This window comes from Babesia bigemina (assembly GCF_000981445.1).
Source record: "Babesia bigemina genome assembly Bbig001, chromosome : III".
In the NCBI taxonomy this organism is placed as follows: Eukaryota; Apicomplexa; class Aconoidasida; order Piroplasmida; family Babesiidae; genus Babesia; species Babesia bigemina.
The window spans coordinates 2122941-2135045 of NC_027218.1; the positions used below are offsets into that span (position 1 = coordinate 2122941).

The 12105-nt window shown below is 52.1% G+C and overlaps 4 protein-coding genes across 4 annotated transcripts; 1 reads left to right on the forward strand and 3 right to left on the reverse strand.

Moving 5' to 3' along the window:
- Positions 1–43: 43 nt before the first annotated feature.
- Positions 44–4087, reverse strand: BBBOND_0308620 (hypothetical protein; the record flags this gene model as incomplete). Its single annotated transcript, XM_012913691.1, has 1 exon — positions 44–4087. The coding sequence occupies one exon, from the start codon at positions 4085–4087 to the stop codon at positions 44–46; it is 4044 nt and encodes a 1347-aa protein (XP_012769145.1).
- Positions 4088–4430: 343 nt separating this feature from the next.
- BBBOND_0308630 (hypothetical protein) lies at positions 4431–6827 on the forward strand (the record flags this gene model as incomplete). Its single annotated transcript, XM_012913692.1, has 1 exon — positions 4431–6827. One exon carries the CDS (start codon positions 4431–4433, stop codon positions 6825–6827), a length of 2397 nt encoding a protein of 798 aa, XP_012769146.1.
- An 860-nt stretch (positions 6828–7687) lies between these two features.
- Positions 7688–8821, reverse strand: BBBOND_0308640 (hypothetical protein, conserved; the record flags this gene model as incomplete). Its single annotated transcript, XM_012913693.1, has 1 exon — positions 7688–8821. The coding sequence occupies one exon, from the start codon at positions 8819–8821 to the stop codon at positions 7688–7690; it is 1134 nt and encodes a 377-aa protein (XP_012769147.1).
- A 1319-nt stretch (positions 8822–10140) lies between these two features.
- On the reverse strand, positions 10141–11685 carry BBBOND_0308650 (eukaryotic translation initiation factor 3, subunit 6, putative; the record flags this gene model as incomplete). Its single annotated transcript, XM_012913694.1, has 1 exon — positions 10141–11685. The coding sequence occupies one exon, from the start codon at positions 11683–11685 to the stop codon at positions 10141–10143; it is 1545 nt and encodes a 514-aa protein (XP_012769148.1).
- Positions 11686–12105: the final 420 nt, after the last annotated feature.

The window sequence follows — 12105 nt, forward strand, 5'->3', positions numbered from 1 at the left end:
CTACGTGCCTAGGGCCGGTTTTCGTGTTTGCGGGGCTAACGCCTCACGCTGAAACCGGTTGCGGGATCCACGCCGGTCCATTGCCGGACGTCACTGGTGCCATCCATGCGGGCATCCATCCAGTTTGGGCTTGAGGGTCTTCTACGGAATCGTAGTCTTCTTTCGGCTTCATATCCCTCATCACTATTTTATGTGTTTCTTGGATCACTACCCTTTGTATGTGGGCTTCCATGCGATCCGATATGCCCAGGTCCCGTCTGTACTTGCTGTGCTCCTTTGTCACTATTCCCTCCCACGTCATAACGTAGGGGATAACCCTGATCTTGGTGTGCTGGTTAAACTGTCGCGCCTTGAGGTCCTCAATAAGGTCTTCATACTTCTGCTTCTTGAACTTCTCCGTATCCACTAGGTTGTCTTGATTGGTGATTCCTATCTCCACGATGGTTATGGTGTTCCTCCGCCGATCCGCCAGGATGATGTCTGGCCTGTTGTATTCCTTAGTCTTCTGAGTCTTGACCGTCTTGTCGTACGCGATCCATCCGTATTTTCCATGTACTTCACTCTCGATCTTGTGGGCGTCTATCTTCTCCTTGGGTAGTCCTATTTGCCTCCCGAGTACTGAGTGGACCCGTTTTGCTACCTCGTTGTGCCTCTTCGTATATTCTAGGTGTAGTAGTTTCTGGCACTTCGTCGCGAGGTGATCCACGTTCTTGCCGTTGTTGCATCTTGTGCATTTCTTGGACGAAGACATCCATTGCAGATTCCTATCCTGGACTTCCGCTACGTTCGCTTCTTCTTCCGGAGTGAGTATTCCACACGTCAGGTACAAGGACGACGCCTCAATGTCCAGCTTGGGGTCCTCACGCTTGGCATACAGAACCTTATGAGTTGATTTTACGTGCATTCTGTTGTACAGCCATTTGTTTTGGGCCACCCTGAGGTCCCTGAGGCTCTTGTCCGTAGTGTCCTCCATTCCGAATTCCATTCCATATCTTCCTTCCAGGTGCATCTTGATGTGAGATATGTGCGCGTATGTGTCGCGAAAATGCTGCATGATCGCAGCTCTCCTGGTTGACGTCACCTCGTCTGCTGAAAGCGTCAACCACAGTCGTAGCAGCATGGCTTCCGCTCTAAATACCATGCTGTGGAGCCCTCTCCCCATCTCTTTCCGGGGGAGGTAGAGCCTCTGTGTGTTCGCCCACTTCTTGTGTCCGTGCTTCGCGTTAATTATTCTCCGTACTGCCAGGTCGATCTTGTCGAAATGCGTGATGTCCATGGGGATCACGCCGATGTAGTAGTTGATGACGCTGAGGGCGTACTGGTTGATGGCCATCGAGAGGTTTTTCCCCGACAGCTTTGACGCAGCCAGTAGCTCCGTTCTCCTGCATATCTCCTGTAGTATTATGTCGAACATTCCGTCGCTTGTCAGTGAGTTTGAAGTCTCTGTGACTCCCAAGTACTTGTACGTTTCCGGGCCTTCCATCTGCTTGGCGATGCTGGCGCACGCCTCCGTGTTGGTTGCCGACTTGTCGCGGTTGATCCTGAGTCCTATGTCGTTGAAGAACTTCTCCACTTCTCGGCCCATTCCTCTCATCGTACTTTCCTCGTGGGCGAAGAACTTGAGGTCGTCAATATAGAGAAAGTGGTTTGTGGCGAATATCCTGCCGCCGGTCACGCTTAACTCCACCTTGGGGAAGATGCGAGTCAGGTGCCTGCTCAGCGGGTCCAAGCACAGCACGAAGAGAAGGGGCGATAGGCTGTCGCCTTGGAGAATGCCCCTCTCCACTTTCTTGTGCATGATTGTGTTCTTGTTCCACCGTATCTCTATATTCCACCTCTTGATCGTCTGCTTGATGAAGTTTGATAACCACCCTGGTAGGTTAAGGTTGTCGATAACCCTTGCCAGGTACGCGTGGTCGATTGAGTCGTACGCCTTCATGACGTCGACCCACGTTGCAAGTAACTTCCCCTTGTGCTTCTCGTTGAGCGCGATGTTCGCTAACGCGTGCTCCTTTGCACCCTGTACGTTGCTCCTCGTGCCCATCTGGTTCTCGGACCGTAGTCCCCTGCCATCGACTTCTCGCTTAAGCGTCTCCGTTGCACAGCGGGTAGTTAGCTTGTATAGGTTGGACATGCATGTGATAGGCCTGTACTGTGCGGCGGACTTTGGTTTCTTGTTCTTCGGTAGTAGGTACGTGATCCCACAGTAGAACCAGTCGTCCTGCACTTTGCCTTGCTGGCATGCCTCCTCTACTAGCCTGTAAATGACTCTGTGAAGGGACGTGAGCCATTTAATGTAGTAGTTGTAGATCCCATCCGCACCGGGCGACTTCCAGTCTCGCAATTTCTTGACGATCGTGACGAATTCCTCGTATGTGGGAAAGCCTGCCTTGTTCTCTGCCGGTGGTCTTTCGACCAGATATCCTTCACCGTTGTGCGGTGCGTTTGGCTTCACCCACATTTGCGCCCAGTACTCTATCATCATCCCCTCGTTTATCGCCGACTCGTCCGCGTCCTGCTTGTTCTCCAGTGTCCTGTAGAAGTGTCCCGTGTAGAGCTCGAACATGCGGTTGTCGTTGTACAACTCCTTCTTGAACTTGGCGTTCTTGAGTTTGTCCTGCTCCTTTTGGAGCTCCTCTTGAGTCCTGCTGATCACGTATGACAGTTCCTGCGGCTTGTCCGCGATCATGTTGTACTTGTCCATTTGGCGATAAACGCGTTTCCTATCCTCCTTCTCCAGGGGGACCTTCTGCTTGTATTTCAGAAGTAATGCTCCTATCTCCTCCAGCTCCTTGATCCTCCTCTCAGCTGCCTCCTTCTTTCCCGAGGACGACGATGGTTTTGCGCTGTACTTGTCGTAGCAGTCCTGTGCCGTTTGATACAAGATGGCTAGCATCCCCATGTCAGTGACTGGGTTGTGCTTCACGTAGTTGTGGACCACTAGATCCAGCGACCTTATCGCCGTGAAGTCGAGGGAGTCCATGGTGTGTCTTTTGTTCTTTACTGTCCTAATCACACCAGGCTCCCTCAACCTCTGTGCCATGATCCGGTCGAAATCCTCCTGCAGGGCGTTGTATGAGTCGACGTCGTGCAGCGATGCTATTTCTCCAACGTCCGTCGGTTGGCTCCGCGCTGCTTTGGCGACTACCTGTCTTGCCATCTGCTCCACCTCCTTGTGGGTCTTGTGGAATTCGAAATGCTCGTTGGCATATTCCGCGAGGACTTTCCATCCTCCTCGTGGCATCCTCTGATACTTCGTCACTACTGCCTTGTAGACGTCCGGTACCCAATGACACCATGGTCCATCGATCTGACGCATGACACAGTGCAGGAACTGTAACTTGGCATTCAGCCTAGCGTAGTTCGGCGGCATTTGTGGCGTGTTCCCGGCCCGTTCAGCCTGCGGGGCGTGCCCTTCGGGTGCCCTCGGCAACGCAGCCGTCTCAGTGAGCGCCACCTCACTGGCGGTGCCCGGTGCTATACTGTTGTTTGATTCTCTCACAGGCCCGACTTGCTCAGGTTCCTCTTCGTCCACGTCCATAAAGTCATCCGACGATATGGAATACACGGTCGGAGAGCGGCAGCCACCGTTTCCGACAACCTCCCCTGCCGGTGGCTGCAGGGTAGACAGTGTCTGCACACACACGGGTGCGCGTTCCGAGGAACTCGGCCCGGCGTTGCAAACCACGACAGGCGGCGTTTGAGCCGTGTTTCCTGTCTTTTTGGCCTTCCGGTTGTTACCCTTTTGGCCCTGGGGACCGCCGTTCCGCGCTTTGTTTCCAGCGCCCTTCACAGCCGGAGTGGTTCCGGGCTGGTGTCGTTTCCGGCTTGCCTGCGGGATTGGCCGGCTTTCGCCGCCACGGCCGGCCCCCTTCGAATTTGTGGGTTTACCTTTAGGGCCCTGAACACCGCTTTGTACCGGTTTTCTGGATTCATGCCGCCTTTCGGGTTGCCGACACTCTCGGCGCCCCACGGTGGCAAGCGGAGCATCGATGTCCATCCCATCGGGGACGTCCACGTCAATAACCATGAGGTCTCCGTCCTCATCGATTTGACTGCTCAGCTGCACTTCTTGTGAGCTCTCCATTGGTACCTTGTTCGTCTATCCAGCGCGCCTGTGTGGCCGCCTTTCGCCTCGCGATGTTGCCGCTTTAATTCCGCACTTTTGGCCTTCAATACACCCCCCAGTGACATCGGAAAAATTTCCTTTCTGTGATAAACCCGAGAAAACACGTTTCTCAAAGTTTCCCCCAAAATCACAGAAGATTCCAACTCCCCTAGCAGATCATAAAGATTTTGTGGAAGCTTTGCAAAATACCGATTGGGTGGGAAAAGCAGTCGATCACTTTTCAGGGCCATTTGTATCTACATATATACCTTTTGATGGCAATCCGGTTCCGGATCAAATCAAAGACGCCCATGATAAACTTATGGAACGTGAATTTGAGCAGAAAACGCAAGATGCTATTTACAATCAAACGGTAAAGGAATTGAAACTAGCAGAGCGCCAGAAGAAAGATGCGGAACGTGAGGAACGAGATGTAAAACACATTGATGATGAGCTTAAGTATATAGATCACATAGAAAAACAGAAATACGACAACCAGGTAGCGGAAGTATCAGCGCTTGATGGGAATACAGTTGTGCTTCCAAAGACATATGGCATACACGACTTAGACCCTTCCCTGCTATTTTCCGGTACTGCAGCTCCTAGATTATCTCACGATCCAGCGGTATATAGACGTATCTATGCGAGTGCTGCGGACCATGTTGCAAACATCGTAAAACAAAAGGTAGATGAGCAAGACATGATTCAGAATACTAAAACACGTCTTGGAATGTTTAATGGCGGTGATGTCGATATTACATACCCACTGCCATATATGGCTCGTAACCCTGATTATTTAGAGCTTCAAATTGACACCCCTAAGCGCGCAGTCCAAGACACCTTACATGACATGGATCTAGATGACCTTTATTCCAACGCTGACAATATCTTGAGAGATGAGTACATAACTTCCGATATGACGTATGGTAAAGACAAAGGCTTTTCAAGCGTCCCTCAGACTAATTTCGATTTGGACTTTGCACCCGGACGTATTGGAGTTGAAGGCTATGGAGATCCCGGGATGCCGCGTGACCCTTCCAGGGAGGTGTCTGAGCGCTTAGTTCCGGCATTCGCTACTCCAGACAGCTGCCAAAATCCCTGGTACGTTACCCCTTCATCCACCTCTCCCACACCTCCAACCCCCGCACCTCTCCCAGTCACCGATCATCTGCCGCCCCCCAAAACCGTACGGGAAATGCTCTACTGGTTTGTTGGATTGAATACACAAGGGTATGTTGGATTGATTACAGACTATATCTATAGCATTTTGAAGGATGCTAACAAAAATGTCTCCAAGATCTCAGATGTTATCGAAGTCACCGGGGACCCTACCAACCTGGATGCTTCCCATGTCGCCGACAAACTGACCGAGGCATGTCTCTACGGGGCAAGCGTACTTTACAGGCTCAAATATCGTGATGATTACAAGGCTTATAATAATTTAAAATTCGAATCGGAATATAGTAAGTTCCGTTATGCCTCCGACCCCGCCGGTCTCCTCTGCCAGCTGCGTGACTACGTCTACGCCTGCCACCACCAGTTGGCATTCCTGAAGGCGCAGTGTAAGCGGGATAAACTAAGTGGTGGGTGGAAACATTACCATTATGGCAGTGACATCAAGACATCGTCCCCCCTCCAGGCGTTCCTGACCGACGGCTGGGACTCCACCTTCAAGACTCACCTCTTCGACCCGTGCAACCTGTGCCTTAAGAGTCGTGTCAGGATGGGATTCAGAGATAAGGATTTGCCTAAGACATCGCAACAGGGCAGTGTCATTTCCACCATCCTCACTCCCAGCTGCGGCGGTAGTGATCCCCTGCTGACATTGGCGTCCTACCTCAACTGCCTCACCAGGCGGACGCCGCGCACCACCGGGGAGCTTGTGTCGTACTTCCATCATTTCGGGAATGAGCTGCACGAGTATGCTTTGAAGGCACTTTCTTCACTAGGCACTGCCATCACCAAGTCACATGCCGACTGCCCTGACTGGGACTGTCTTGGTGCCTCCGACCTCCAAGCTGTCAGTGGCCTCCGAGGCTCCGAGGCTCTCAACATGATCTCCAATAACAACCACGACAACGAGCATCCCAAGACGCTGTCTACACTGGTTGGCTGCGGCAGTGACCCTGACAACTGCCCTCCGCATTGCTCGCCCATCACGTATCGGGCCTACGCCCTGTACTCCCAGAGCTTCGCGCACACCTACCTCAGCTGGACGGTGTATCTGCCGGACCTACTGTGGGAGTCACTCAAGAGACTACATTATGATCTCAAGAAGCATGTTAGCACCAAGTGTTCATCCCTTTACTTGTGTTCCACTGCCCTGCCCCTCCTCTACACTCACGGGATCACGCCACCGGAGGGCAAATCGCAGTCGACAGTCAAGTGCTATGATGTTATGAGTAAACTGAAAGAAATTGTCGATGGCAAGCCTATCGCATCACTCATGACCGCCATGGACAATTTCCTCTACGGCATCCGGGAGCCGTTCATCTTCACTCTCGTGGCACTCTGGTCTCTCGCATTCCTCGTCTTCGCCAACACGATGCTGTACCGCCTGGACGTGCTGCGTATACGATCACACCTTATCCGCACCAAAGCCTCCCACCACATCGATGTCAAGGCCCTGCTCACGAAAGGCCGGAAGATGCTCTCACTTTACAAAGACGTCGACTACTTCGACGAGGACCCTATTGGTTACCTTGGTGTTACGCACTAAATGTAGCATGTATGTTGTCACTAGTCACCGTGAGATGATATCCGCTGATCATCTAACGATATTTGTTGGGGCAGCATGTACGGTAAGGTGGTGGCCCGTGGACTTACGGAACTGGGACGTTGACCTTAACGTCGTATAATAGACACAGCCATGTAGCCACGTGACACCCAATGTCAACTTAATTTTGCAAATGCGCATTATCAATGCTATATTAATGTCTACCATATCATTTAAGCTGACTAAAATGCAATATTGAATTTTTTATAGACAGTGGCCATTCGATGCGACTACGGATAGATACACAGGCTACACCGCACTTTCATGGAAAATTGTTCCTATTCAGCTCACAGAAGATATACAATCCCATTTTGAGGTATCGCCAACAACATTTTAAAGTAGCAACAGATGTAATAATTGCGACTGAGTGATGGATTTTTGCCATATAAAATTAACGTGATGTCCTAAATGGAGGTCGGCGCACCAGACACCACATCCTAGAAAGACGGTTCATAAGTAACCGTTGTTCGCATCGTACCCATACGTTGGACCCTTGCTGTTACTTTGATTGCGCATTTCAAACTGCATCTGTGTTACTGGATCAATGTGCGCCTGCTCATTAAGAGGGCCCTTGCGCGTCAACTGAGTCTCTTCATTTTCTTTTGGCTACACAACCTTAGTATTTACGACCTACAACTAACTCTATACGCGTGTTTTAGGTGATGTGCCTCATATTCGGTGAGCTCATCACAACTGCACGGAATGCCTACAGCCAAACTCAGGTTTCACTGCATGGTCACCTACCTGTTGCCGGATTGTGCATCTCGGGTTTCATGGGAAGGACAGAAGAGGAACCTCCCATTTCATACCATTCTGATTACATATGTCCTCGGCTTTGCAATCATAGTGCACATACCGTGGTCTCCGTGTTGGTAGTATTCGACATCTGCATTGACTTCGATATCGTCTTGATCGTAGACGCATTCACTCACAGACGACCCGTCCATAGATATACGTTCAGTGGCTGATTCCTCTTCGATGACAGATGTCTCATGCGCGGCGCTACTCTGGGGAAGCGCCGCCTGTCGGTTGGCCACTGAACGTTGCCTGTTTCGCATTCGACTTTCATCTATGAGGTAGCTAATAAGCTCGAGGGTGTTGAATTTGTTGTACGACTGAAAAAGACGCTCAAATGAATCCAGCTTACCCGCGTAGTAGCCCAGATTCGGAGGTATCGTCATGCCTTCTCCAGCCGTATCTGGCCCTCGGCCATGGCTGGGCAGTGTCTTTGAGTAATGCGTCGATTTACTTGCGGACGGTCTGCTCTTTTTTCTAACAGTGGAATGTCGAGGCTCCACATCACTGTCATCGGCGTCGCTGTTATAATTTTCTGTGTATAGATCTTGCCGCTGCCGCCTGATGCGTTTGCTTGGAACACTTTGCACGTCCCGCGGTCCAGTAGACTCATTCTTTGCTGAACGCAGTCTAGACCGGCGATCCAGGTCGAGCAGCCGCTCCTCCGTTAGCTCCGTTATGACCATTCCATCTTCAGTTTTTATTTGGCGTCCCAGGTCAATGACCCTGCGCAGCAGCCGGAAGGCGAGATCGAAAGTTGCGATAAGGACATCTTTACTATCGTAGTTGAACACGCAACTCACCACTTCCCTGTTGCGTCCGCGGTACTGCACCCTCCATGTGCCACGGGTGTAGTATATGCCGCGTACGCCGCTAAGTGGTTTTGCGCCTACTTTAATTTTTTTATCGATGTCTTTTCTAACATTGACAGTTTCTTCAGTTGTCTCCAACTGTCCCAAGCGTTCGAGATCCTGGAAATAGTGATTATAAATTTTTCTGCATTTTTCGTAAGTGTAGGGGTTGATGGACGCGCGGTAGGGTAGGTCGTCGTCCGTCACATCCTTCCAGGATACCATTTTTGTCACGATTTGGCCGACATCGCCATTGGTACTGTCGGGATTATCCGTCGGAACGTGCTCCATTGGTTGGCTGAACGCCTGCCATCAATCGCTAGGTGACATGTGAGCTAGGAAGGCACACCGTTGATCTAAAGTGAAATGTGCAATGGCGCAACTGGTGTTTTTTTGGCACTCATCGTTGCTGCCAAGGGTACTTTGATCGGCTGTTTGCCGCGAGTACTGCTGCGAATCCTGTGTAAGAGGCCCTGGAAGCTAAACCGAGCGAGTTACGCCCTTGAGTCCGCCTCCAAGCGATCATCGCCAGCTCATCTGTGCACATAGATATTACCATACAGCTACATAAACGGTAGAAGACTGTAAAATTTATCTCCCGATGCGCATTGCGCGTACCTACTGTGGTCACCTACTGCGCGCCCAGTCAGATGTGTACTAAAATCGTTGAAAAAGCTAACAACTAAGGGCAACCGCACAACGGATATAACGTAAATAGTCCGCTTATAATCGCCTTTAGTTGTTAGTTTTACGACGGCGACAAGCGTCTGTCTGCCAATCGAGTTCACAGACGACACCCTGCCGCTGGATCCACCATATTACTATTGTTTATATTAAACGGTTTACCCTTACACATCGTACAATTTCGATCGAATTTCGCTACACATCGGTTACGCCATGTCTTCCTACAAGCACTTCAGCCAGATCCACCCAGCTCGTATGATCTGGAATGTATCAACAGATTGTCTACCGCACTTCAAGCCACTGCCTGGTACAATCGTTGCTCGGCGTAAGGGTTACTTAATATTTAGCGGTATAAGTAGGTGAGAATTTACCCCCGCTTGGTAGGGCGGCTAGCTCAAATGGTAGAGCGCTCGCTTAGCATGCGAGAGGTACGGGGATCGATGCCCTGGTCGTCCACTCTATTTTGTTTCCATAATCACTTTTAAAGACTTCCGGAATGTCTAAAGGCATCAGGGGTGGCCACAATTGATCCGCTGGGTTGTCTAAAAGGCATCGTGATCTCTGCAGTCGCCGTGGCTGTGTCATCTTGGCAGCCGCGGCGGCCCTGGAGCCATGGTTAGGTAGACAACGTTGCAGGTCCCACATAGCACAATAGCTGATCACTATACCGTATATCAGACTGTAGGACTCCAAAACGCTAGTATATGTTCCAGAATACACGGAGCTGATCATGAACGGGTGGGCAGAGCCACTTGCCTCTGGGCAACCCTCTCGCACTTCACGGCTGTGACATGTATACATACGGGTGAAAACAACTGTGGTCTCGCCACTTGTAGGATAATAACAATTGATTAATGTCGAAGCTGTTGTGACACCGTTGTGAAACAACAGTTGCTGCTTCAACCGCCGCGCAGTCCTCAGGTCGCCTAAAGGTCGTCGGTGTTTCTGAAGAAATCACGCTGACCGAAGCTTTGGAACCTGTGGTTCTGCTGCCGGCGCTGCTGCTGGCCTGAGCGCTTGAGGCCGCGATCATCCTGGCCGCGAACGTACTGCGTGATGCCTGCGTCGGCGTTCATAAGGTTCTGCAGTATCATGTTCGAGCGCATGGTGAGGTTCTGGGTCTTGTCGATGACCTGCTGGTATAGGTTCGGGGGAACTGTGGAGATTTCCACGCAGTTCTTCTCGCTGTCGATTTTCGCCTCCAGGTGGGAGTGCCTGATGAGGTTGACGATCCACCGTTCCGCTTCCAGCGAGCTCATGTTCACCTTTTGTGCGATAAGGTCGAGGTTGATCGACTGGTGTATGCGGCAGTACGTCTCGAAGATGATGTGCCTGCTGTACTCCTCGATCTGGAACTTGAGGGGCTCCAACAAAATGTCGACGTGGCACGCGTTTTGGATTTGCATGATGTGCTTCTGCGCGTCCTCGAAGTTGTACTCCACGAACAGCGCACTCACCAACGCGGTGAAGGTGTCGGAGTACTTGGCCTTCCCGATCGAGAGCGACGCGCTGATGACTTTGAAGTGGTCCTTGCGATTCCTGTTGAGTATGGCGTAGACGGCGTAGTACCTCAGCAGATGCGGGGCTACCATCAGCACCACCGCCATGTTGCGGTCGTCCATGAGGTACTCCTGGACGTGCGGCCACTCGTAGCTCTTGGCGTTCTTGGACTTCACCTGCGACAGCGGAATGTGGTACCTGAACACGTAGAAGAGCGCCCAGTGCAGCAGCCAGCAGCGCTTAAGCACGAGATCCTTGCGATTTTTGCCCAGTTCTTCGTTGTTGAAAATCTCGGCGAGCCTCAGAATGCACTGGACGCCGGTCCTCGGCAGGTCGGGCTCCAGGACACTGTTTTCCTTGTTCTCATCGTAGGGAGTGGCCGTGGTTGCCATGACCAGCAGCTCCTCCTCGGTCGACGGCAGCAGCACGCCCACCGTGATCGAGCGCAAGATACCCCAGTAGCACTTGGCCCTGTTGGCGGCCGTGTTGCCGTCGAAGGTGTACTTGGCCACGTTCTCCAGGTAGTACACCAGCCACTGCTTGCACTTCTTCCAGTCTCCGTTGTCGGAGTATAGTTTCGCGAGCTTGAATATCGTGGCTTCGGATTCCGGGCTAACCTCGATGTCGGTCGTGCCCTGCGTCGCAAGCCACTGCGGCAGGGACACCAGCCATATGCGCTCTGCGGACGACGAGATGCGCGTGGCCTGGCTCTTCTTGTATATCTCTAGCGCCTCCTGAAGTGGCGCAAGGGTATTCAGCATCGCGGCCTCCTGCTCGCTGAACTGTTCGTCTGTCAGCCTCTGCGAGGCCACCTTGCTGGTGATGTCCGCGCGGACGGCCGACAGTTCGCCCTTGTACACCCCCTTTTGTTCCAGCCAGTCCAGCACGTGGAGCAGCATCTCGACGTCCAGGAACGGCGAGATCCGGCTGGTGATGTCATAGGGCGTGCACTCCTCGACGTTGACGCCCATTTTGCTCGTTTGTGTTTGGCTCTGGGCGTTTCCACGCCGCTGCGAATATACCGGCGGTAGGAAGGCACAGGCACCTGGTGGGCGCGTGGCGCGCGGGATATCCGATATCCTGGCGAGCGCCGGGCACGTGTGTCTGGGTGGACTGCGTAGTTACAGCGTTATACGTCGCCCGAGTTGCCCGTTCGTAGACCACCCGGGTGTAATCCTATTCGAAAACCGTATTTTAGGTACTGCTTCCCGCCGCTTGAGTTTTTACCGGGCTCGATGTCGACACCCCCATCGACCCTCGCGGCGGCAGTCCGTGGTCACGTTGAAGCCGCGGTACACTAGCTTCTCCCGAACGGTCTAACTCGGCCCAATTTACACATACGTTTCGGGCACGGTCGGCAGCAGTCGGCGCCGATCTCGGTCGAATGTCGC